At 32.7% G+C, this 27,768-nt stretch overlaps 2 protein-coding genes and 1 long non-coding RNA gene across 3 annotated transcripts; 1 reads left to right on the top strand and 2 right to left on the bottom strand.

Annotated features, from left to right (window-relative positions):
• Window positions 1–520: 520 nt before the first annotated feature.
• LOC142641109 (uncharacterized) lies at window positions 521–1,995 on the bottom strand. Its single transcript, XR_012845312.1, has 2 exons — window positions 1,783–1,995; window positions 521–759 (listed from the first exon to the last, which is right to left on the bottom strand). It is a non-coding gene; the product is annotated as an uncharacterized LOC142641109 (long non-coding RNA).
• A 6,927-nt stretch (window positions 1,996–8,922) lies between these two features.
• On the bottom strand, window positions 8,923–9,630 carry LOC142639402 (uncharacterized). Its single transcript, XM_075813590.1, has 2 exons — window positions 9,180–9,630; window positions 8,923–9,038 (listed from the first exon to the last, which is right to left on the bottom strand). The coding sequence occupies exons 1-2, from the start codon at window positions 9,628–9,630 to the stop codon at window positions 8,923–8,925; spliced, it is 567 nt and encodes a 188-aa protein (XP_075669705.1).
• A 2,686-nt stretch (window positions 9,631–12,316) lies between these two features.
• On the top strand, window positions 12,317–13,769 carry LOC142641222 (putative F-box protein At4g22030). The gene has a single exon (XM_075815622.1). It carries the CDS (start codon window positions 12,362–12,364, stop codon window positions 13,628–13,630), a length of 1,269 nt encoding a protein of 422 aa, XP_075671737.1. The 5' UTR covers window positions 12,317–12,361; the 3' UTR covers window positions 13,631–13,769.
• The last annotated feature ends 13,999 nt before the right edge of the window (window positions 13,770–27,768 follow it).

Below are 27,768 nucleotides of genomic sequence, written 5' to 3'. Positions count from 1 at the left end.
TTAATCATGGATAGTATCCATTTTGTGTGTGCAATGCCATACGAATATTTTAATGTAGTCGCAATGACTTATTGTTTTCTTATGGTTGTATAGTTAATCATGGATACTATCCATTTTGTGAATGCAATGCCATACGAATATTTTAATGTAGTGGCAATGACTTATTGTTTTGTGATGGTTGTATGGTTATTCATGGATGCTATCCATTTTAAGTGTGTAAAGTTATGAATGAATAGGAATTATAACATCGTCTTGAACAAAGAAATCCAGGATATTCTTAAATGTTCTCAAATATGAATTCTGGATTGAATTGCTGCCTTTTGAGATTTTGAACAATGTAATCTAGGGTATATCTTATGAAATAGTTGTTGTACCACTGCAAGAATTTTTATACTAATTTTCATTTTAAGCATAGAAATAATTGGTCATTTTAAGTGAATAAACATATGCATCTTTGTATATGTACAAAGGGACATTTGCTTATATTACACACAAACAAAAGCACATACTGATACATCAGTTTCACTAAATATGATTTCATAGATAATTCTTATATTGTGAAATTTTACAAGCCAATACCCATCACTTCCTTATATTCTCATGTCAATTAGTTGTACCTAAATCCTATTACATGAAGCAATCCCATTTTATACACCATTTTCCAAAATTTGGTTGCTGCCACAGTGCCATTCTCTAGAGCTGAATTTCATTATCTTCGTTGCACCTACACATACTTTGCTCGCTGCCACTTCATTCAATCTGAACATAAAATTAAGACAACATAAAAAATATTTTGGCCAAGAACAACATAAAACCCAACCTTAAGAAAAACAAAAATGACGCTAAACTCTATATCAATTCCCAACGAAATTCAATAACAAAAAAATTGAATGGTTACAATTATTCCAAACTCAAAGAAGCTATCTACTGTAGCAACCATAAATGGTCCCAACAATACCAAGCATTAAAAAAAAGAAACATTAAATTCAATTATTAGAGAGCCAGCAATATTAAGAAAAGCTTGGATCATTATGAAAACAATCAGGTGCATGAAGACACTATGCAATATTAGCAACCTCTAATTATGCAAATTGACCAGATTATGCACAATGGCCTACATAATGCATGAATATATCCAGAGATAGATGAGAAGGAAATGAAGTTGCATTTTCAATAATCTAATCTTGCATTACAATGTAATCATGAACAAACTGAGTACCAAGGGATTCCTAGTTTAATGCAGCTTTTGTGACTTCAGAATTTGAAGGGAAAAAATCCTGTCACTAGACCCAAAACCTATGCCTTTTTCGAACATGGGGTCGTCACAAGGCTTGGAAAACAAATAAGATTTGATCCTAGAGAGTAGATCCATCATATACAATATCAACATGGTTGAAATATTGCTGCTTTCATAGATGGGTTCACATACTTTGGCAGTCATAACAACATCATTATCATTGATCAAAACTATTGCTGATCAGTAAGTCTCCAACATAGCACTTAATCGACATCATAATTTAAAAGAGAACATAAGAATTTATCTTTTTCAATCAAAAATATTCTGGTCATGATCAAAATCAAAACTGAGGGAATTTCAATACATTGGTCACAAAGATCAAGTTAATTGCCAACCCCCTCACCCAAAAAACAAGTAAATAGCATACAACATCTGTCAATTAAGAGTTTAATTTCTACTTCTTGTCTACTAATTAAACATACAAAAGTTGCTTCCATAAGCAAACCACAAATTGCTGTTAGTTAGGGATCAGTTCAAGGCATTACCTTTTAGCAAGGAACTTCAGAAACTCATGATTCATGGTGGTTACCTGATTCACAGCGAAGCAAACTTCAATTACACATCTCAATGAAAGCGGAGCTTTACGGTGGAGACTAACAACCGATTGGGGTTGCTGTTTGATTTCAACAGGAACTATTCTGCCGATTGGGGTTGCCGGTTTTAGGTGGTGGGTTTTCAATGTTTAGTGCTTCACACACGCATGACCATTTGAGACTTAAGATTTTGGTCTCACTGTCACTGAGGGGTAGTTTTGGGTTTTACAAAATGGTTCCCACGTGCCCTATAATTATTTGCCACGTGTTCATGTTTTTTTAAACAAAATTATTTTAGTCTAAATCAAATATGACATTAGCACTCTGTCAGGTCGCATAAGACATAAGTTATTAGAAATAGACGGAAGGACAAAAATCAGTACATTTGGAAGAGTTTATTAGAGATGAAAATAGAATTTCTGAAACTTTAGGGACAAAAAATGAACTTTTGTGATAGTTTAGAGATGAAAATGATATTTTACCCAAATTTAAATTGTTTTCCATTTTATATTTTTCTCCATCTTGTGCAGTAAAGTGTTTTCCATTTTATATGTTTCTCCATCTTGTGCGGTAAACATTAAGGCTCTAAGCACCTTACTATGGATATCTCCTAAAGGCAGTGTTTTTATTTGTAGAATCGGTTATAGGTTCTCAAAACCATATTTGTTATTACATAATGTTATAAACTATTCAGACTTGAAATAGTTTTGAACCCTAGTGCCAAAAAAGAAAAAGAAAAAAAGAAAGACAAATCCAAGGGTCCAATCGTTTATTCATCTCATCCAATAGTTTTCCTATATCCTCACCAATGTGAGCTCTATGGGTTATTATTTAGATCTTAATTATGTGACTTCAATTAGTTTTCTTATATCCTTACCATGTGAACTCTATGGTTTATTATTTAGATCTTGATTATGTGACTTCAATTTTGTTTCTGGGTTGAGGATTTAATGACTACCATTTTAGGATGTTGTCTATGACCATGAGTGATGTGGTCTAAAGAGGTATGGCTAGAAAAGTGATTGAACAGAAGGTAACATAAGGGTAGAGATGAAATGATGTGAAGAGTTTAGAGGGACCATTACTCTATTTTTTTTTTTTGATACCAGATAAACATGCTTTGATCAAAAGGAGATAGTACAAAGGAAAACCACCTGGCTTATACAAAGTTTGGATTTAGCGTGCAGTGGTGTACATGGAAGCAAGTAGTAATAAAAGCTAAATCTATTACATGTGAGAACTTCCTTGGGCACAAAAAGGTATTGTGTAGCCAGTCCCTGTTGCTGAAATTGATTTAAGTCTTAGATGAGGGTCTCTTCCCCTCATCTAGCCAAGATGGGTTTCTTGCTCGATTGCACACCTGCACAAGTCCCTTGCTATTGCTGAGAACTAATATTCTATTGTGGCTCAGCTCCATAGCCTTGAAAATTGCTTCACCCACAGCATTTGAAATTGCAAGGTAATGGGGCTTCCTTCCCCTGCTAGCTCCTCTTGTGAATAGAACATTTCCTTCTATTGTTTTTTCCTCAAAAGCATAGCCACTTCTCTTGGATCTTCTGTTTTTATGCGCTGTCACTTTAAGAATAATCTGCCAATCCTAGTAGGTGAGTAGCTGTTGAGATTGTTGTCTGGATATATAGGCTTCTGTTCCCGATTAGCTTGGAATGCTTCTTGGTACTTGCAAATGAGAGACTGTGATGTTAGAACAATCTCCATAGGGTTAGGCAATTTTTCTTGGTGAAGAACCATGTTTCTATGGTTCCATATGGACCAAAGAATGGTGAAGATAGACTGCAAGAAGCACATTCTATTATTCTCCTCGGGTTCATTTTGTAGGATACAAGCTTCCACCCACTGTTTGACTGAACTGTGATGTAACTTAGAGGTTCTAATTTCCAAATCGGATCCATGCCAAATAGCTCTTGCAAATGGACAATGCATGAATAGGTGGTTTATGGATTCCTCTCTTCATTGCACATGAGACATTTGCTAGAAACTTTAATACCCCTGCTGTTTAGAACCTCAAAGACAGGAAGGTTATCATGTAGGAGTTTCCAAATAAAAGTAAGAATCTTCAATGGAAGTTTCACTTTCCAAATCAACTTCCACGCAATGTGAGAAACACCATAGGGCCTTCGATCTAGCACATATGAAGGGTAGTGATTTTGATGGAGCATATGGTATGCTTTGTTTATTTTATATTCTCTAGAAGTTGAGTGTTTCCACAAGAGTTTGTCTTCAATGTCAGAAGTCTGGGGTAAAGGTAGTTGCAATATTTCCTCACAAGTAGGGAATTGGTATAACTTCTTAACCAAATCATTTCTCCAGGATTTTGATCTCTGTTTAATGAGGTTTGCAATAGTGCCATTAAGGAACTTGTTCTCTAATAAGGAAATGTTTGAACATTGAAATCAATTTGGGTGTGTGAGAGAAATTTGATGTCCATTTCCAATTAGCCAACGACCCTGATGTAGGGAAGGCAAGTGTGGCACAACAATGTTTTTCGAAGTCCGTGAGTGATGGGTTAGAATGCTGTATTCTTCAGAATTGCTTGAATATCACAGCTTGATTGATGAGACTGAACTTTTCAAGCCCAAGCCCACCTCTGCTTTTTAGTTAACAGATTTTATACTAGTTAACCAAATGCAACTTCCTAGTTCCAAGATCATGCCCCTATCAAAAGGCCCTAGTGACAGCATCCAATTTATTACATACTGTCTCAGGGATTCTAAAACAGGTAAAAGTGTACAAGGGCATGGCTTGTAGAATAAATGAGATCAAAGTGGTTCTGCCAGCTTGGGAAAGCAGTTTGGCCTTCCATCTTTGAAACTTTTTTTGTACCCTGTCAGTAATGTCTTGGAAGTCAGCTACCCTCCTCCCTCTAAGTTTGAAATTGATCCCTAGATATTTACTAGGACTCTGAATAAGGTTCACTTGAAGAGAGAGAGCTACGGATTCCTGAATATCCTGAGGTATGTTTGGAGAGCAAAACAGGTCAAACTTGGTTAAGTTAATGCTTTGACCCGAGATTGAACAGTGCCAAAGAATTGTGTTTCTGAGGTTAGAGAGGGATGCCTTACCATTTTGGAAGAAAAATAAGGAACCATCAACAAAGAAGAGGTGGGTGAATGAGACACCATTCCTTCCTACCCGGATTCCATTAATATTCTTCTGGTTCTCTCCTTTTTTAAGAGCTAGAGAGAGAATGTTGGCACAAAACAAGAATAGGTTAGGCGATAGAGGGTCTCCCTGTATTAAGCCTCTAAATGGGTTAAAGGGTTGAGTAGGGTTACCATTGACCAATAAAAAATATTGAATAGAGATGTCACACCCCATAATCCAATTTACCTAAGTGTTGCTAAAGTTCATAGAGAGTAAGACAACTTTAAGAAAATTCCAATTAACCCTATCATAAGCCTTATACATAGCTATTTTCAAACCCCAAAGCCTTTTTTCTTACCTTTCTTTTCTTAAGAATGTCAAAAATCTCATGAGCTAGTAGGATATTATTAATAACAGCAGGTTATCTTATTTTATTTTTTATTTTGAAACAATGAATATTGTTATAATTTTAAAAATATAAATTTTGAAGTTGACTCATTCTTAAGAATTAATTGGCTCAACAAAAAAGTTAACAGGCAGCACCCATGTTCAAGGACCACTGGTATCTTGAGGACTCTAATTTTACCCTCAGTATTGGTTAGGGCTCTCTCTTGTTAATTTAAAAAACAAAAACAAAAAAGGCTCAATTTTATTTAATAATTTTGTTTTCTTGATTATAAAATTATTAAACTTTGTGACTGAAAATTATACAATATTTTTTATTTTTAAACTTTTTTTCTTAGTTAATTCACTAATTGCCAAGGGTCTTGTAATTCAACTAGATAGAATCCTTTAGTGTTTCCAATAGAGTCATCTAGAGTTCAAATACCCCACTCCAACTATTGAATTCTTAAAAAAAAAAAAATAACAACACTAATTTCAATTATAACTTTATAAGAATAAAAATTATGGGAAGAAAAAGGAAAGTGGCGGTTAACTGTTTGTATGTTTGGATACTAGTATGAACGAAGTACAATTTATGTTTTGAAAATCATCTTTATTTTTTGTGAGTAAAACATAAAGCTAGATAATTTCGATATAGTCAAATTGAACACTATTCTTGTTTCACATTGTTTGGTATTGCATTTTCTCAAATTCATATTTTTCTCTCATGGTCATATTCATCAATTCTTTTTTTTTTTTTTTTTTTGTTGGGTTCTTAAAGCTAGTTTTGTTTTATGTTTGCGTTTGGATTTAGGTGCCAGGTAGAATGTGATATACATACCAAAGAATTTATGCTAAGCTCTAACTTTAAAGTCAAGGAAATGTTTCAAATTTAATACAATATTAATCATAAATGACTTTTTGGATTTAATTGAATGTCCAGTTATATCTTCACAAGATGATCAAGTTGATATGTCTTAAACAGCAATCATTTTGTTTTGTTTTGTTTTTTTAAAGAAATTTATATTTTGTTAATATCAAATAGACGCTACTTTTATTTTTCATGTATTAACTTATTCATGAATCTTCATATAATTCTCATTCTCTTAAATATATGGTGGAAAATCTCTTACTGAAAATTTGGCTTTGCCCCCTAAAAATAGAATCCGGCCGGTTCGTCTTTGCATGAGGAAGAATGAAGACTATTTAGTAACACATCTATGTTTGATGTTCATAGAAGTCAAAGTTGTATTGCTTCTTGGATGCTGTGACATACTCGGGTACACATTATAGTTAATATGAATTTAACATGGCTTTAAAATGAATAAATTGAGGAGGGATCAAATGTTTTAAGTCAAAGAAGGATTAAAGGTGTTAAGTTCGAGAGATACATGAATAAAGAATTTTTTTTTTTCGTTCAAATTTCACTTTTTAACATTAAACAAACGGAAAGTTAACCAAACATTTAAAATAATTTATTTATTTATTTTTTGTTAACGATGATTTCTAAAGCTTTTTAAACATTTGATTATTTTTAGGTGTGTAGCTCCTTAGTTCTATACGCACCATATAATTAGAAGAAAGATTTTCATAGATTAGATATTGGATAAAGGTTTCGGAAATAAAACCACATGAAATTCATTAGTCTTAGTAACCATTAGACCGACCATGGATTCAAAAGATTCCTTCAACAAGCTGGGATGCATGCCACACCAGTACATTTGGTACCCTCCACAGTCTACACCGTCCAAGGATTCAAGCCAAAGTACACAAACCTTTTTTGCTACTTCTTATTTGGCCAACACAAAAAGAAAAAGAAAAACAAGGTACATGGCAACAAGTACAAGAAACAGTAACCACGCGTTTCATAAGAGGTCGGAGACCTATGACTAATCAGGAGCATGGAATTCCAGCCCAAAGTTTGGTGGAAAAAGACCGGCGATTACCCAGCCCCAAAAGTCACAAACATTATCATTCAAAGTCAACCACCAAACAAAAAACCAATACCATTTTGTGGACTGTCTGGACTCTGGAGTGTCTATTTTGTCTGGAGTTTCAAGCTTTCCTGAACCACACCATCTACTTGTATGGTTCACTTGGGCCTAAAAGTCGAGGTGGGTCATGAATTAAATAGTTGCAAAAGATAATTTAAATTTTGGATATTTTGGTTGAAAATAACTAGAGATGTTAACTAGTTGAGTTATACATCTTCTAACGTTAAAATTTTATTTTTAAATTAACAATATGTGAAAATATGACCCTTTTTATCCTAATAAATATAGATAAAAATATGGTTTACATTTTTAGATTTATAATATTTAATCTAAATAATAAAATGAATCAATTGTAAATGAAGACATTTTTCTTCTTATCAAAATCTTAATTTTGTTTTGGGACATTACAAAAATATACTTTAAATTAATTAATATATATTACACATTTTTTTCCCAAACAGATGGATTGGCATGAAAATTTAACCAGATGTGTACTTATATTTTTTACTAGTTAATTCTTAAGTCAAGTGGCTTCAACAACAATTCATGTTTTATAAGTATAACATAAATTTCTCATTCTTGATATATTTTTTTTGACCATTTTTCTTCTAAATCTAATAAAAAGAATGTTAAAAAAGAGTAATTTGATTAAATGGCAAGCTAATGAAAAAATTTGTTACAAATTATGGAATGACTTTTTAAAAAAAAAAAAAATTTATAGAAAAATTACCCACTATGTAAGAATAAAATAGGAAGAGAAATTAGCAATAAGAATATTAATTAAATTCATATTATCATGCCAGAATTTTTTCAATTTTTAATAAATGTCTTTAATAATTAATATGATTTCTTCTTTTTCATTAATCGTCACTTCTGTTTTGTCCTCACATTGAAAACCTAATTGTTCATAAAAAAAAAAAAACATAAGATCGGTTGTAAAAAGCAAAAGAAACAAAATTGTGCTTAAAGATAATTTGATGTTAGCCAAAACCAAAAGGCGAAAGGTCCTACAATATTACTTGAATATAATTGGACTTAAAAAATATTAGTATTTCATTCTCATTCATTCATTTTTTTTGAAGACAATAAAGGTCAATTATTTATTATTTTTGAAGACTATAAAATAGTTTTTTTTTTAAATATTTCTTTTGAAGACTAAAGAGACAAGTGGGAAATATTTTTTATTTTATTTTTAATGAATATTTGGGACAATATTCATCCATGTTCAAGATAGGAATATCATGTGTGGTACAAAATGAAGACACTTCAGTCAATAAAGATGTCCATTCATCATCTCTCATCACTTGCAATCGTTGCTTAGACACTTTAACAAGATCCATAGCATTTATTATATCTTGATTTTTTTTTGCAATGCTATTGATAACTCATTTGTGATCCCTAAAATGTTTTTCATCAAGTGTAGAGCAAAAACAAATTCAAAAGATAGAATTGACCTTATAATAGATTGAGCTTCAACTTTTTGGTCAGAGAGCCCATCTTCTTCAATAATTTCAAGTACATCAGCAACAACAGAGAACATCAAAATCAAGTTGAGAATAGTCCCATAATATGATCCCCAACGTGTATCACCAGGACGTTTAAGATTTGTCTCTTAATTCAAACCTTGTCCACTTCTTCGTACACCATTCTCTAAATCTTCTTTAATTTTGGCAAATTGAGCATCTCGAAGAGCATCTTGTCTCTTACAAGAGCCTCTAACAACAGTTACTAAATTACTAACCACATAAAAAAAATCAGCAATGTTAATGTGATTTTTAGCAACGGCAACAAATGTCAATTGAAGTTGATGAGCAAAACAATGGACATAAAATGCTGACTTATTCTCTTTCAAAATTAATGTTTTGAGACCATTGATATCATCTTGCATATTACTAGCTTCGTCATAACCTTGCCTACGTAATCTCGATAAACTCAAATTATGTTCACAAAGTAAACCTTCAATAGCACATTTGAGTGACAAAGCGGTGGTACTTGCTACATGTACAATACCAAGGAACCGCTCTATAATAATTCCTTGTTTGTTTACATAACGAAGAACGAGTGCCATTTGTTCTTTCACTGAGATATCACGTGACTTATTAACTAATATTGAAAAGAACCCATTGCCAAGATCCTCGATGATGGCTTTGGATGTTTCATGTGCAATTGCATTCACCATGTCTTTTTGAATATCAGGATGGGTAAGCTTGCAATTTTTCCAAGTATTTTGCATCACTTCATTGATAGATTCATTGTGAACCCCCAAAAATTGTAAAAGCTCAAGAAAAATTTCCTTTATCACTTGAACCTTGAGATTCATCGTGACCACGAAAAGCTAATCCTCGGAATAAAAGGAATCTTACGCAATCAACTATTGCATTTAATTGAATCCGATATTCAGCTTTATCTTGATTTGATTGCTTAACCAAAACACTTTGAATGTGTTGCTTTTCCTTCTGTAAATCTTCACTCTTCTTGACAGCTTGGTTATGAGCACTATTAACTCCTCCAATTGGGAATCAAACTTCCTAAGCTGATTCCAAAGTCTGAATTCCTTCGTTACAAAAGTGTCACCTCCTCCTTGCTTACCAACATCTTTCCCAAATAGGTAGCAATAAAAACAAAATGCTGCATCTTTGGCTATACTATATTCTAACCAATTTCTAGTTTCATACCATTCGACTCTAAATCGACGGGGCTTTCTAGAAAAATATGATACCGGGTAATCATGAGGAGGTTGACAAGGGCCTTTTCCTAAATAATGTCTTCTTATTTCATCATGATTATTAGGATGATAAGATGATATATTTTGTCGTAGCCTAGGATCTGAAGGAAGATTTTCTAAGTTAAAGTCAACACGACTTCGCTTAGAAGATGGAGATGAATCTTGCACAGAAGATGAATCTTGCACAAGAGATGAATCTTGGGTATGTGGTTTTTTTATCAAGTATTTGTCCATAATTCTAGCAAAAGAATAAACAATAAATTATAAGTTTATTTAAAATATTAATTAAATTATTAATTATTGTTGTTTAGTTGTTTCATTAATTTGTTTGTCTTTTATAAATTATAATTTGTTATATTATTGTTTCATTAATTATAAAATTATTAATTGTTGTTTAGCCTAACATAATTTAATTTTTTTTGTCTTTTATAATGTATTGGTTAATTAAATTATTAACGCTAAAAGATAATCAGAAAATTTCACAAAAACTAGTTACCAATCAGAAAATTTCACAATCACAATTTCACAAATCACAATAATGCTAAAAGACAATTAATGGCTTTGAGTCTAATACCAATACACACCAACAGTCCAACACGGCAACACCAACACCAACACATTACAATTTACACACCAACCAACGGATAAGAATCAATCATAAGATAAAGCCAAAAGCAAAATGCCAAATTCAAAAAGTAAAAAAAATAATAAAGTTAAACTGAGTGCTTGTTTCTCAAAAAAAAAAAAAAAAAACTGAGTGCTTCAGCCGGCCAATCACGGTTCACCAGTTCAGATAATGAGACAAAGTCATAAAGTTAATAATGACTAAAGAGAGAGAGAGTCATAAATAAAGTCATAACTATGTTCATTATTTCATTTTCATTTCCTATGTTCATTTCAGATTTGAGATAGTATAGAGAGAGTGAGAGACCGAGAGAGAGTCAGAGAGAAAAAGAGAGAGAAATACCTGGGCGACGGCAATGACGACGATGAGCAACTGTGATTGGAACTGCGACTGCGATTGGGACGATGTGGACTGATCTCCGTCTCCAATGTGATGAGGGGCGACGAGTCCGATCTCCAATGATCGACTATGACTGGAGCTGGACCGATCTGGCGATCTCCGATGTCCGATGAGCGACTAGAACCGTGGATCGATCTAACTTCTAAGGGGAGCGCCGTTCGGCCGTTGTTATGTTTTTCCTTTTTAGGTTTGCTTAATGCTTTAGCTTTATTAGATTTTTTTAATTTTTTTGAGAAAAGCTTTAGTGATGATGTACTGAACTACTGATAACTGATTTGAGGTTTCTGATGGGTCTTTTTTTTTTTTTTTTTTGTTGTTGAGAAACCGTGTGTTTGCTTCCTCTGTCATCTGTTGGGCTTTCCGTGGGCTTGCTGTGATCCCGTCTGATGTTTTGCTCTTACAATTTTTTTTTCTCTATTACAAATTTTTTTTTTTTCAGATTTTAGTTGAAATTTTTTTTTTGGCTTTTTTTTTTTTTGGCTTGAAAGTAGAACAAATATATATTTTTTTTTAATGTGAGGGTGTTCCTAATTTTAATTGAGGGTGTTCCTATTTTATATTTTAAGGGTAAAAAATAAAAAAAATTAGTATATATGAATTTCAAGTCAGGGTGTTCCTAGAAACACCCTGACCATAAAGTGGCGCCACCACTGAAGAAAATCCTTGATTTTATTTCATCGGATTGCCATATGCAACGATGCAATGTAGACAAAATGGTAGTCAAAGTATAATTTTGATTTTAGACCTCACTATATTAATCAATATTAGTCACCTTGAAGCAGAAACAAATTAACTAGCAAAATTACTGTACTGTAAGCGGTATATTTATTTTTTTGCTAAACAATAAAATATATATATATATATATATATACACACACACACACGAAAGCTTTTTATTTAAAACTTGGTATGATTGCATGGGAGTCACGTTAAAGTGTTAAATTAATAACGACAACTGTTCAAAAAAAAAAAAAAAAAACCCATTCATAACGACAATAACTCTTTGGACTTTGGGTAGCGCGTGGAAAGTTTACTTCAGGGTTCACATGGTTTTTCCTTTTGAAAGTCAAAAAAGTAAAACTGTTGGAGCAAAATCAAAGGTAAATGAATATTGATGAACTAGTCCAACCTCCCAACCCATGAACTCATTCGAAACGTTAAAAGAATTGAGGCCCACACGTCCATTAATTTCACAGTACGATTTTCTTCTATATATTTCAGAATTAAAACTCACTCATTTCACCACAACACCTTCTAGCTCAATTGCAAAGCAAGAAGTAGGTGATCATATAGCTAGTGTTAATGGCAACTCTTCAAGCTGCTTCTTTTTTTTGTTGTTGTTCTTCTTCTTCAGCTTCCTTCAGAAAAATCAAAGCCACCTTAAATGCCCAAAAATTCCTATCATCATCAAATCATGATTCTCTTCCAAGGCTCCTTGTTGATGAGTTGAATCAAAGTAAAAGGCTACAAACCTTTAAACCTGATTTAACCCAAATAGAAATGAAGCCTAAGATAGAAACAAAGGCAGTGAAAGAGTTATATGCAATCATGGAAATTGTAGCAGATAGAACAGAAATGCACAAGAATTTAGGGTTCCAGAGAGATAACTGGAACCGTCTTCTGCTAACTTCTGTGAATGGAATGACAGTCACGGCAGCAACCATGGCTGGACTTGTGGCTGTGAGTGGAGTTGGAGTTGCAGCACCAGTTGTTTTGGCTCTAAAGCTCTCTTCTAGTCTTCTCTATATGGCTGTCACTGGTATTTTACTAGTGATGAATAAGATTCAGCCTTCTCAGCTTGCAGAAGAACAAAGAAATGCTTCCAGACTATTTAAGCAACTTCATGAGGATATCAAAATGACTCTGGCTCTTCAAAATCCAACTGAAGATGATGTAGAAGATGCTATGAACAAAGTTTTGGCACTTGATAAGGCCTACCCACTTCCCTTACTTGGGACAATGCTTGATAAATTTCCAAAAAAGGTTGAGCCAGCTGTGTGGTGGCCAAAACATTATTTGAAGACTCAACAAGAAAAGGATAATGGGAAAGTAAACAGAAATGGGTGGAATGAGAAGCTTGAAGAGGAAATGAGAGAGGTTCTTGGGGTTATGAAGAGAAAAGATGAAGCAGAATATGTGAGGCTAAGCAAAGTAGTACTTAAAGTTAACAAAATTCTTGCAGTATGTGGTCCTTTGTTTACTGGTTTGGCTGCAGTTGGGTCAATATTACAGGGATTACCTTTCATTGGCTCATGGGGTGCATTTTTGGCAGTGATGTTTGGAGCTTTAGCCACTGTGGTTAACACTGTGGAGCACGGTGGGCAAGTTGGGATGGTGTTTGAGATGTATAGGGACTCAGCTGGGTTCTTTAGGCTTATGGAAGAGACTATAGAATCAAACCTAAAGGAAGAAGAGGCTGATAGGAGGGAAAATGGGGAGTTGTTAGAAGTGAAAGTGGCTCTTCAGCTTGGGAGAAGCTTGTCAGAGCTCAGGGACCTAGCCAGTACCACATCATCTTTGTCTTCAAGAATTAGTCCGGATAAAGATGAGTTTGGAAGCAAGCTCTTCTGAGTTTTGATGGGTTGTCTTGAGTGATTTTGAGTAATTGTATACTTGTGTAGCATATATTTTGACAATAATCTTGACTAGGCGTTTCACATACATAGTTATTTGATGAGTTCAAATTTTCATGTATTCAAGCTTACATGATTGAATGGAAATCAAAGATAGTTTTAATTTTTTTTATGATGTGATAAGATTTGAAATCTATATAGTCAGTTTTATAATAATTGCTCTTTATCATTACATTAATATGTTTTGCCAAAAATTTTGTAGTTTAATGACATTGTTTAATCTTCCTTATAAAAAGAACTAAGGTTCGGATTTTCAATAATCCTCACTGTGAACAATAATTTTAATCTTTAGTTCTTTATTACTATAGTGGATTCTAGATCTTTAACTAGAGAATTGAGGGTGTTCTAGGATATTAACTCTATGCTATCACGTTGCGTCATGTGAAATCAGAGCCTCAATTTTATTTGGTTTGGTGGCCCAATGGCAAAGCTAGTGGAAACCATATATCCTATTGTTGAGGATCAAAATGTTTCAATATTTTGTTCTCAATTTTTCTGATGGATTCCATATCTTTATCTAGAGGATTCAAGATATTTTAGGGTTTAGTTGTGTACTACAAAGTTAAACTTATTGTAACTCTTTGTTAATGTTACGTTTCTTATCAAATTATTAAAAAATTCTACTGTTGGATTAAACTTTCTTGTTTTTTTTAAAAAAAAAATATGGTTGCCAAATTTTGCATTGGTTGGATGTTATTCAATCTATAAACTCACTTTTTGTGCATAATTTAAAATATAAAATATTTTATAATTGAGATAATTATTGATCTTTAATAATATATGAATTTCGCAAATATGAAAGATATAAGAAGAAAATGTAATCAACACCATTAAATTTGTTAAAAGAGTCCAGTAAGTGGGTGCTCTTAGAGCATTTGTTAAATTTTCATTTTAGGAAATTTTTTATATTACTTTCATGAGAAATATAAAAAGTTGTCTTTTATTCTTTTCCTTTAAAAAGTTTTTAAAAATATTTTCTAAACTAATACTCTGAGGACATCCGTCTAACTATTCCCTTGTTAAAATACACTTCCAATAAAAAATTTAACAGTGTAAAAGCGAGGGGGGCAATTGGGTGGTGGGGGGGACAGTGGCCCCCTTGACCTTTCCCAAAACACCTATATACTAATGCCTAGAAAGCAATTTGCCCTCTATAATTTTCGCTCATCTCAATTTTGCCCCTCACACAAATGAGAAAGTCTAAAGAAAAGCCCAAATGTCCATGAAACACATATTACTTTTTCGTCAATCTATATATTACTAAAAGCTAAAGTGTAGCATATAATATTGCTATGCTCACACTGACCCACATCAGCAGTCATATCATATTTTTTGTTTCTAATTTTTCTTATATACTTTTTAAAACATTTTCTCATTTAAGGTGACTTAAAAACTCCATTACTTAAAAAGTAAAATATCTTTTAACCATTATTTTTATTATTAATTTCCCAAAACTCTCCATTCCTTTTGCCTCTCCATTCGTTTTGCCTCTTCATCTCTCCACCACTTTCTACCTTAATATCATTCTTTCTCTACCTTTTTGTCTTCCTTTATTTTGACTCTTCTTATTCTCAACATCTTATTATAAATTTGACATTTTCTTTTTCATTCTATGCATAGTTTTCTCACACAAAAAATGCTACTCTCTTTCTCTCTCAATTTGTTTTTCATTTTTTGTTTGATTTTTTTTTTTTTGCATCAATTCTTTAGGTTGATGAATTTTTGTATTAATTAGAATTCTACTTTGAGTTGATTAAATTTAGTTTTGTATTTTAAGTTGTTATCTTTTATATTCTCTTTGATTAAATATTATCCCACTGCACTATATATATATAGTATATAATAATATAATATTATTATATTACATAAAATGACTTAGATAATTTGATATTGATTGTTATATATTTTATTTTTACTCTTTTTTCTTCTCATCTTATTTCATTCAACATTTAAATCCAGTCACATCCTTCATACTATTAAATTATGCACCACAAATCAAGAAAATGGCTACACATAAACCTGCCTTCCTTTACCATACATTGGGGGAATCAAAATATTTGTGTAATAAAGGGTCATATAATTTATAATTTAAATAGCACTCTTTGAATGTGTTTAGGCCTACAGATTGAACAATTTCTAGACTTAAAAGGCTATTGAGAATGAACTTTTTGAATCAAGACTAAAAAAATATGAACTACTATATATCATTTAGGGTGTGTTTGGAAATTATTTATTTTGCTGAAACTGAAAACTTATTACTGAAAATACTGTAGATAAAAGAAAAATTTAGTTGAAATAGTACAGTGAAACCCATGAATAGTACCAAAAAATGCATAAACAGGACTGTGGAACCCACCATTTTTTAGCAAAACGCAAAATTTTTTCATCCCCAACGCAATCCAAACGCATGCTTAGATAAAAACTTTTATCATAGATACATTATTTTTTTTTTTGCCACAAATTTAAATCATGCAAACTTAAAAATTTTATATTTTGTGTTAGCATCATTTCTGCTTCTTCTTCTTCTTCTCAAAAATATTATGTATCATCTTTAAAGGATGCCAACAATATTGATCTTAAGGGAAAAGTTACATAAAATATTGAGAAAAAAAATGTTTTATATTATAATCTACTAAAAATTCTTTTTAAATATTTAAACATTTCTATTTTTCATATCATTGACGTGTTCTACAACTACCATATTGGTTAACTTAAGTCTTAATATTCTTAAGTTGTTTCAGCAAAAAGAAAAAAAAAGTTGTCACAAAAGAGGAGTTCATGTAAAGTTTTTTGCAAAATAAAATATATGTTTTGTAAGGCCACCAAACTTGATAATCTACAAATGATGAAAGCACTTGCAACAATATTTGCATAGTTATATAGTTCTAGCTAAAGCAATCGAGTACACTTTTAGTTTTCAAAAAATACATATCTACTAGTAGTTAAACATTCATCTTGGGTATTTTTAACTTTTCATATAATTTTACCTTTACATATCCATCTAGTTTTAATTTATATATTTTTTCTAGAAAAAAAACTTTAGTTTAAATATTTATAGGTAAACAATGAAATAATTATTCATGAATAAAAAAAAAAAATTATCTATACATATTTATCTTGTGTGGTTGTAAATTTACATATAAATTTGATTTAAATATTCATCTACTTTAATTTAGATGTTTATAACCTAATAATGAAATCTATAAATAAGGTAATTAAAAAAAATCATATTTATACAATTCAAAAAGTCACAATTTCTTTAAAAAAAAAAAAAGGCTTTTACATTACCTTGGAATTATTTTTAATTTTTTTTTATAAAAACTTTGACATACCACTAACCTAACCACTTCATACATTAAAAAAAAAAAAATTTAAGGCTCATTATCATATATTATGGATATCTTAATTGATTGAGACCGAACTAGAGAAATGTCTTCCATATTTCCTTGAAAATTCGGAAGGAAAAAAAAAAAAAACATTTGACATACCACTAGCGTAACTACATCTACAACTATTTAAGCCATCCATGATATCTATTTCTTATTGATAACCACAAAATTTACAACTAGTAAGGGAACATACAAAGTAATATAGAATAAATGAAGGAAGAAAAAAAGAAATGAACATATCAAAAAAAAAAAAAAAGAAATGAAATCAAACGTCAATGAATAACCATTATTTGGAAAATAAAAAGGTGGTCAAGAGGAGTAAGAAATAAAATAGAGATGACTATATAGTGGACATTAAAAACTTTATAGTGCAATAAAATCAACCATTACATTCACTTAATTAAATCAATAATCAACAATTAAATATAATAATACAAAGTTTAAACTTAAAACTAATCAAACTCTAACTAGGGAAATTATATATCCTATCATAACTAAAAATGAGATGTTCTTCAGTAATTTAGAAATTATATTAGAAATAAAGTTGTAAAATTTTATAATCTTCATACACTATGACTTAAAATAATCTAATGAATAGTCCTACCTCTTATTTAATGTCTATGTTATATATATATAGCTATCAGCCTCTTGCTCTCCACACTATGAGAGTTAATCTCGTACTGGAGGCTGTATCGGTTTGACTAGTGAAACGATATATTTCAGTATCGATCAATATCAGTGTACCGTTTCGGGTTTGTCGTTATTTTATATATGTGTGTGTGTGTGTGTGTGTGTGTGTGTGTGTGTATTATAATAAATATAAAAGTTTACCATAAAACATTACCTCAATTCAGAACAAATTATTCATGGTTTTAGACTCTAGCATCAATTAAAAGAAAAAAAATATAAAAAATAGAAAGCTTAATTGTTCATTGCATACTAAAAAAAACAAATACTAATAAGTTAATGCAAATCAGTTACTGCTATTACAAAAATTCAAAAATTACAAAACTAGAGAAAAAAAAAGCTTTTTGGTGTACCGGCTGATATTTTCGGTATTGCCCGAAATTGGCTAGTAGGGCCAGTACATGGCTAGTACGGCTGGTATTTAAACTGATACGAAATGTTGGCGTTTTGATACCGGTATACGTACCGGTACGATATCGACTACACTGCTCCACACACGCATTGATAAAGCTAGGTTGAGAGAGGAAAATGTAGATGCTTCACGATTTCTTTGGGCCAGAAGATAGCTAAAGCAAAGTGGACAGGACCTACCTTATCAACCAAAATGAATAGTGGTTTGGACATTTTACGAAACTTCAACAGCCAATGATGCTATTTAGTTTTTAATGATATTATCCTCTTTACCAAAAAAAAAAAAAAAATAGCAGCCAATGATGTGAGAACTTTTACATTAAAAAAATGATATCCTTATCAAGAAAATGGTATCAGCTTCATAACAAAATAGAATGGGTGATGCCTGATTGATCTTATCAAGACAATGGTATCAGTGAGTTCACAGCGTGGCATGCTGTCATTGGTTTTAGGAGGAGCATGAGAGAGCTGACCCAAAAGCTCATGTGCAATGCAAGTAATGGTAAGATTTAATTAGGTTAAAAAAGCTTTTGAAAGAACATCAAAAATTGGTCAAAAAGAGGGAACAATCGTTTATTTGTAGTACAGGAAACACGTGATGGACAACAACTAGTCATTGTTTTGTGTTTGTTTTAGAAGTACACTTGAAAGTTAAAACACTAAGCAGTGATGGGAAGCAACTAGTCAATACCGAGTATTGATAATCAATATTGATCAAGCAATGCAAGCAAAAAAAAAGAAAAGAAAGTAGACCTAATGGACTGAGCCGGACTAAAGTAGATCGAAATAGATCACATGGACTGAACTGGACTAAAGCATACTAAAGTCGATCGAATGGGAATAGACTGAATTGGACCAAAGTAGACCAATATATGCTGAATAGGACTGAATGGATTGAACTGGACCAAAGTCGGCTGAATGGAGCAAAGTAGACTGAATGAACTGAGCTGTACCGAAGTAGACTAAATGGACCGAAGTGGACCTCTATAGACCAAAACCGACTGAAGTGGACCAAATAGATCAAATTAGACCCAAATAGACCTAAATCGACTGAAATGGACCAAAATAGAATGAACTGAACTAAAATGGACCAAAATAGACCAAAATGAACAAGAGCAGACTGAATGGACCAAACAGGACCAAATTAGACCGAATGGACTAAAATGCTATGTTCATGTGGCTCAACAAAAACATAGCAACAATAAATGTTACATTTTAGCATTTAGATATTATATAGATTTGGCACTGGTCATTGGTCAGGATCATAGTATGGAAACAACAGTACCAATACACTACAAATCCATAAAGATTATCTCAAGAACCATGAAATTTGTTAGTGATGTCATCTTGTATCGCACTATTGCACTTCACTTACCTGGCCAGGTACAATGAAGCAATTGTAAACCATTGCTAGCTATCTTCCCTCAAACTCAACTTTGATTTATTGATACTTTTAGGATTTGATTCGGAGAATCTAATATGTTTCGTAATCTAGATTCCATTTGTCTTAAAACATCAATATATATATATAAAAGCAGAGACCTCATGTGTGAGTGCATGAGGTTCTGCCACGTGGCACTCTAATATTATATTTAACATTTTTTACCTTTTGTCATTAAGTTTTTTTGACCGTTACCTAATAGATCATAGTAACTTATTTTTACTATTATATAAATTTAGCATTTTTACCTCTTTTTATTATGTTTTTTTTTTTTTACAATTACCCAATAGATCATAGTAACTTCTTTTTACTGTCCTGCCACGTGGCATTCTAATATTGCATTTAACCTTTTTTTACATTTTTTCATTAAGTTTTTTTAACCATTACTCAATAGATCATAGTAACTTATTTTTACTATTATATAAATTTAACATTTTTTATTTCTTTTTAATAAGTTTTTTTTACTGTTACTCAATAGATCATAGCAACTTCTTTTTACTATTATATAAAATATGAGATCTTGACAATTAGACACATTAGACCAAAATTAATTCACTATAAAATAAACTACATTTTAAAAGTAGACCAAACCTTATGAAAAATTCAAGCCAGTTCTTATCTTACATATTATGATCCAAGTTTGACCCTTCCCACGTGTAAATCATAGCAAAAACTCTTACCCTCTTACAAACTCTCTTCTTCCTCCCCACGTATAGGTGATAATTCTAGAAAATCTCATCCTCGTGAAATCATGTCTTCATTTTTTCCTAATTTCAATTCAATATGCGTTTGTCTATTAATAATGTTCTATGCAATTTATGTAGACAAATTCTCTATCATTAACCAGTGTAACAAATATATATATAAATCTTAAGATCCTTGAGGTTGCTAAAATAATTGACAAGTGCATATTTCTAAAATTTATAATAACAAAAAAGTCTAATAAATATCATATATTATCTCACAAAAGGCCGTTAACTTAATGTTTTCTTTAAAAAAATTCAATGATAGGAATGGTAAAAAACATGATCCTATACCAGAAATACAAAAAATACATGCAAAAAAAATTTCATAAGAGGATTTATCTTTAAATATTATGAAGACAATAGTAAAGATAAAATGTATCAAATGAGATCCTACGAAACATGTTTGTTATTCATTTCAATTTATACTCATCATTTACGTAAAAAAATAATCATACATCATATTATCTACATTAAAAAAATAATACATATTAATTTCAAAGTTCATTGAAAGATGTAAACTGTTAGGGTATTGTAATAATAAGTAATATTGATACAACAATAGGTTGGTATTACATTTTATGCGTACTTTGTGAAAGGAATGTCAAACCACAAACAAAATCATTTTGGTATGCAAAATGTGAAACAAAAATAAATCTTTCTATCCCAAAGTTAGAGGCACTCACATTAACTACATACCCTCCAAATATTTATAATATATTCATCTCACTATAACCACTATATATATACAATTGCAAACTACTTCAGATACATGATTCAAATTGAAGTTTTTGATGCAACTATCAAAACAAATTTTGTGATATTTGATTGAAATGTCGAGAAAATCCTAATTGAATCTACAAGATATTTTGCTGAAAAATAAACTGAGGTACAACTTATTTAAATTATTGTAAAAATATTGATATTGGAGAACAAATTCCACGTGATTTAAAAAAAAAAAAAGGAAAAAAATGGATTTCTCTACTTCATTTGAATGAATTCAATCTAAAGGGTGATTTTGAAAATTACATAGTTGCTAAGATTTTTGATGCACCTTCAAATAATAAAAAGGTATGGAAGAAAAAAAAAATACACAATTCAATATGCTATATTAATTCTTTTTGCTGCACTATTCCAAAATTAACAAAAATAAAAAATAAAAATATTTACAAAAAACTGTAACATTATTGAAATTTAATATAAATGCAAATACTATGAAAAATCTTAGCGACGAAGTCCAAATTTTGTAAGATTCAATTAAGAATTTCTTGATGCCAATTCATTAGTGATTAACACAAATACTATGAAAAATCTTAGCGACAAAGTCCAAATTTTGTAAAATTCAAGTAAGAATCTCTTGATGCCAATTCATTAGTGATTAAGATAAATGATGCAACAAAAGAAAAAAATTGATGAAAGCTCAAAAATTGAACACATATGGACAGATTAAACTTCAAACGTTGAAGATAGAGAAATTGATGATGATAACAAAGACCACCATACCTTAATAACAAAGATTGAAGAAACAAAAAAAAGAAAAAAATCGTAATGAAGCTTTTTATTACATCATATAATAAAAATCAATAATGTAGAATGAATTAATATACTTTTATCAACTTTTATTATACAATATTACTCCAAGTGATTTTAATTATTGTCCATTACTTGAACAAAATAATTATAATAGATATATATGAGCAATTTATAATTGTTATTTTTTATGATGAGCTCATTACTAATAAAGTTTTATAATAAATATGCTATAATATATGTATAATATATTTCAAAAACAAATTTACATAAAACATTATAACAGTATCCGTGCATCGCACGGGAAACTTACTAGTTCTAATATAACGGACTGGAGATTTAGCATGCCTCAAAGCACCCTTGTACAAGCCTAGATCTCTTTCTTCATGAGACTCCAAATTAGTCTGTCAAAATGTTAATGTATATATAGGCAGGAAGCAGACTAGTTATTGCGTACTTAAAATGTTATGAGTATAATCAAGATTACTAACGAACACTTGGCACTATATGGCAATAGAATTCAAGCAATAATTCTGACATCAGAGAAGTTGAGACTGGAGTAATCCTCTCATTCTCATTTGAGTGGAGACTAAGACAAAAATGGTTAATTCATTACCTATGTTCTTGTGCTAATAACTCCTTTTTCTCATGTCTCCCAAAATTATGAAACACTTATTTAAAATATGGAACATTGATAAAAATTATAAAATGCCTTATATAATATATGGAATATCGATAAGGGTAGTTGGAACATGGGGATTGAAGAGAGGAGAGTAGAGTGAAAGGTAATCAGAATATACTAAAATATCGTACATTCCAGTAACTTTTTCTCGTCTTCTCCTCCTATCCCTCCATCCAATCATAAGCTAAGGGAACAAATGGAAGTGAATGAATAAATGACGATCTACTAAAGAAATCAATCTAATATCTTGTTGTTTTGAATCATGCCAACAATTACAAGAGCAAAAATGTTCAAACTGTACTACACAAAAAATAAAAGGAAAAACATTTTGACATGGATCAAATCACGACAGAATAAGTTTAAATATACAACACATGCCCAGCTAAAGCGTTAGAGCCCCATCTAATTTGGCCTGTGGCAGAATGAATCTAATGCCTCTATAGACTTGCCTCAAAACTTCTCAAAGATTGGATTAGATTCTGACTTCAATGCCTTCCTTTAACAAGTGTTCTTTTACAGATCGTACAGGCACCTGCAACCCATAATTGAAGGAACATAGATAAACCACTATGGTGTTGACAGGGAAACAAAGGTTATGCTGGTTAAAGGTTTTTAATATTTTAAGATGATAAGTAATAAATTGAAAAAGGAGAGAAGTGGATGACGCTCATAAAAAGAGAAGAAAAAGAAAAAAAAAATAAAGATGATAAGGAATAGCCTCCATAAAAAAAATAAAAAAAAATAAAAAAAAGAAGAAGAAAAAAGAAAGAAAGAAAGAAAGACAGAATGATAATAATCTCCACCAGCATTTGCATACCAATGAAGTTCAAGAAATATTTCTACAGGTTTGTACCTCCTTACTGTGGAAGATGCCAGTAGCAAGGGCAGCGGATGCATTTGTTTTCGTGAACACCTCTGAGAGAGAAGTGCTCAACAGTACCAGCACCAGCACCACTACTTGCAATTGCAGTAATGCTTACAGCATCTTAGATCAACTTTATTTGATCTATATTAAAAGATCTTTATTAGGTACCCACGCAAATCATCTGAGATCAACTGAGTTATAGATTTTCGACTATCTGGAATCTTTTTTTTCCTTTTAAACTGCAAGTCTGCAACACACTAAACTGCCAACACCTAAGCTAAGCAAATCCCTTGTAATGGGAAAGATAATTAGAGAAAAGAAGGAACATACATTAAGACCAGAAGCTTTTTTTTGCTGAATATCTATTAAGACAACTAGACAAGACAAGCTTCAGGAATGCTTCATTTCTCCCCTGTACTACAGATTTTCTTCATTTCTCCTTGAATGACACTGGCTATTGAGTTGTCAACTTGCATACTTCTTCAACAATATTTTTTGCTGCCACCTAATTCTGTCAATTGCTTCTTCACACTTCAAAAATGGGCGCCATAAATAGTTGCTTCTTCACACTTAAAAATGATTGCTTTAGACTCGAGTTTCATGTGGAATTTTAATCCATGTCAGCATTGCCAGTACATAGATCTTGAGTATGCTAATTTCTTAAATAGCTTTAGAAACAAGCTAACTAATGAAATTGTTAGCAAAATGGTGTTAAATTGCAAAAAAAATCCTGTCTATCAAAATAAATTTAAATAATTCATGTACAAGTTGTTGCTGTTGTTTTAAAAAAAAAAAAAAAAATCGATTTGGTCTTTAGTTTTGATAATTGACAATTGTCAAAAACGCTTATAAATATAGATCATCAAGAAAAATAAAAGATCTTATCACTAGATATACAATTGTAGATTCGCTACGAACTCCACATTCTTCAGCTTTTCAAAATGCCAAAGCAACGTGTGAGGGACAGTTAGTGAGTGTGCAGTGTTGAGCGACTATAGTCTACCAAGGCTGCAGAGATGTAGCAAAGTGATCATCATGAGAAATGTGTAGTTTTGGGTTTCGAGTGATTAAGATTGGGCCGGGCCTTAGATAGTGGATGCAGCAGTAAGTACAGACTATGGTATAATTTCCCATGATAATTGATTTGTGACAATTATGGATCTGTTTAGTTAGGTGTTTTGAGAGATTAAAAAAACGTTTTTAAACCCAAAACTTGTAATAGCGACAACTTGTAATTCTTTTTCTATAAATGCTCATTTTGAACTCAAAACACAGTTTTACAACAGTTTATACAAACACAATTTATATCATGAAAGCCACATTTCGGGTCTCACGAGTTTTTTTTGAGTCAATTGACCCATACAATCGCATTAAACTTTTTGACTCATCCTTAGCTCCCCTTACCTATCCCCTTTTGCCTGCCACTTTCCCCTCATCTTCCTTGGTTGTTCTTGAAAAATCACAAGTCTACATTAATGCTTCGTTGCACATTGGTCTTCTTTAATTTGCTTTTTGTAGATGCTCATTTTTAGAAGCACAGCAGGAGGAAAAACCCAAAGACATGGGCAGAAGAGAGTGGGATGGAAATACCATTAAGCCTGAGTGGCAGAAATAATGGATCATGGGTTCGTAAAGCAAACAAATGGACCCTGAAGAAGTAAATGGGCCTAAGAGGGCCCAGAAGAAAGAAATAGCAAACCCATGGGTAGTATGGATGTAGAAAAGTGAGAATGGGCCACAGCTGTCACAGCAGGCCTGAAGTAAAAGTAAAGAGAGTAAGGGGCAATGAAGAATCCATGAGCCCCAAAGATGAAGTATGAAGCACTTGGGCCAAGGAAGCCCAAGGAGTTAGTAAAAGCCCAAGGAAGCATAGAATTGGAAAGGGTCAAGGATGCCCCAAGAAAGTAAACGGGCCAAGGATGCTCAAAGGGAAGTAGACGGGATGAGGGAGCCCGCAAGTAGTAAAGGGCCCAATGAGTTTATTGGGCTATCAGAGAAGGAATGAACAGTAAAGCCCGAAGAGGTCCAACAGCCCTAGGTCAAGCAAACTTCACGGCAGGCATAACAGAATGATGTGGTAGGAAGCAAATAGCAAGGCTGAGAATAAAGCACGAAAAGGCCACGATTGGGCAAGACCCAGCCCTTAAAGAAGCATGTCATAAATGAGAAGTCAAGGAAAGCAGCCCACGCCATAAGAAGTCAAAGACGAATGGCAAATTGGGCAAAGGGACCTTCAGACCGCAGCAGCAAACACATGAGCAGCGGGCAGAATTTGGATGAGCATAGAAGTAAGGCACGCGCAAGGCCCAGACACCACCAACCTGTACCTAGCCAATATAGGAAGTGGTGGGTCATTGGTTAGAGGTAAGAGAGAATGGTCTGGTGGTGGGGAGGGGGAAAAACCCATTTTCGTGTTTCCTACTCAAGCTCTTTTGGAGATAATGTCCTGCTGGGATGACATACCACCAAAAAGAGGTAAAGCTGAATTGAAACCACTAGGTGCATGCCATGAGGGATGGAGAGAAGGAGAGTACTTACACCGTGGCAGGTAAGAATGCCACGGCAAGCAAACAAACAAAAGAGCCTTCTTTGTCTGGTGAAGTGGAGTGGTGTAGCCAGCGCAAGTAGGTGGCATTGGCTAGGTGACTGGCCAGTCAGTAATGGTCGGTAAGGACACCCGCACTAGACAAAAACGGTTAAGGGCTAAAATGGTAAAAGCCAGCCACGACTGACTTTATATAATGAGCCTTTGCTGGGCATGGCAGAGGGGAGCAACCTTTGGTAAGATAGTCGCTAGAACTAAAACGACTGTAAGAGTAAAAACCAAGGGAAAAGAGAGAAAGAATGAGAGAGAATAGAAAGAAGAGTAAAAACGAAGAGAAAGAAAGGAAAGAACTAAGAAATAGAGAGAAGAGTAAAAAACAGAGAGAACAGAGTGGTAGACATGCACCGAATGGGTCGATCTCCCTCTCCCTTTTCGACCAATGTTCTCTAGTAACGGTGAAGGACCTCACTAAACACAAGTCATTCAGGCCCGCCCCTTTAAAGCAGTTAATTTCTCCTTTAGAGAGATTAGTTGCGTTGAAGAGGTGATTTCCCTTCTTGACTTAGACTCGGCAACGTAACTTGATACGACATACTGACATTTATTTCTTTTAATAAGCTTATTGTTTTTCATTCAATACCTACCCTTTTGTTGCTGTTTCATAAAAAGGGCATTCTTTATCAAAGTCCATTATTTACTTTTGTTTGAATTGTAAAGGAATTTCCATTATTGTCTTTATTATATCTACCTGCCGCAGTTAATGTAACAGCTCTGTCTGTTATGAGTATGTGATCAAAGCCTGATTAACAGGGGCATTGTTTGCGCACAAGCCGGACCAAGGAGGGTTGCTATTGGATTGGTCCTAACTCTCATATTTAGAAAACTTTGGGCCTAGCGCAGCATCAGGCAGCCTAGCCCAACATTTACGAAAAAGACCCACACACTTTTCTTAATTTCTTTCTTGTAAGAATAGTTTGTTGCTCTACTTGCATGGCCCTAACAACCTGTTCTGCATCATTCTCATCCTTCACAAGTCCAACATGGGGTTATGAAGTATTTGTAAGTTACTATGGCGATGATACTTGCACTAGCTTTACAGATCACTTCTTTGCTGCTCTAAGACGGCGTCAGATTCGGACCTTTAGATATGACACAGAGATTGAAAGAGGGAATGATATCTAGACAGATTTAGAGAAGGCAATCAAGATGTCGAGGATTGCTGTTATAGTATATTCGAGAAACTATGCTGCTTCGAGCTAGTGTCTCAAAGAGCTGGAAAAAATCATGGAATGCAAACGGAGATTGCAGCAAATTGTAGTGCTTGTTTTCTATGATGTGCGTCCATCCAAGGTGCGGGCACTGGAGGGAAATTTGGCTGAAGTATTTGCCAATCATATGCAGCATTTCGGGGAAGACAAGTTGAAGAGGTGGAGGGCTGCTTTGATTGAGGCTGCAAACTTGGCAGGCTGGGACTTGCAAAATGTCAAAAATCGGTAAATTCATTTTCTTGCTCAAATACACAATAATTTTCCTAATTATTTTTAATGATGCAAAGAAAATTAGTAGGTTGGATGCTTTGGGCTTCAAAGGATTAGCAACTATTTGGAAGGCCTGAAAAAAGAACAAATGATCAAAGGTGATTGGGGTGGACCGGCTAAGAACCCTCTAATGCCAAAGTTAGTTACTTTCTTTTATTCTAGAATTCCAACCTTTTAGGAGTTATTCGGAACTTACCCTCATTTGGTGCAAATGAGCCTTTATATAGTGTACAATTGAGGCGGTT

This window comes from Castanea sativa, chromosome 6, assembly GCF_040712315.1.
Source record: "Castanea sativa cultivar Marrone di Chiusa Pesio chromosome 6, ASM4071231v1".
Lineage (NCBI taxonomy): Eukaryota > Viridiplantae > Streptophyta > Magnoliopsida > Fagales > Fagaceae > Castanea > Castanea sativa.
This window is presented reverse-complemented; position numbering and strand designations above follow the sequence as displayed.

Coding starts and splice junctions, on each gene's coding strand:
- LOC142639402 (XM_075813590.1), bottom strand. CDS start 9,630: ATGAATCTCAAGGTTCAAGTGATAAAGGAAATTTTTCTTGAGCTTTTA. Junction 9,039..9,179: donor TATGCAAGATGATATCAATG/GTCTCAAAACAT, acceptor TTAGTAATTTAG/TAACTGTTGTTAGAGGCTCT.
- LOC142641222 (XM_075815622.1), top strand. CDS start 12,362: ATGGCAACTCTTCAAGCTGCTTCTTTTTTTTGTTGTTGTTCTTCTTCT.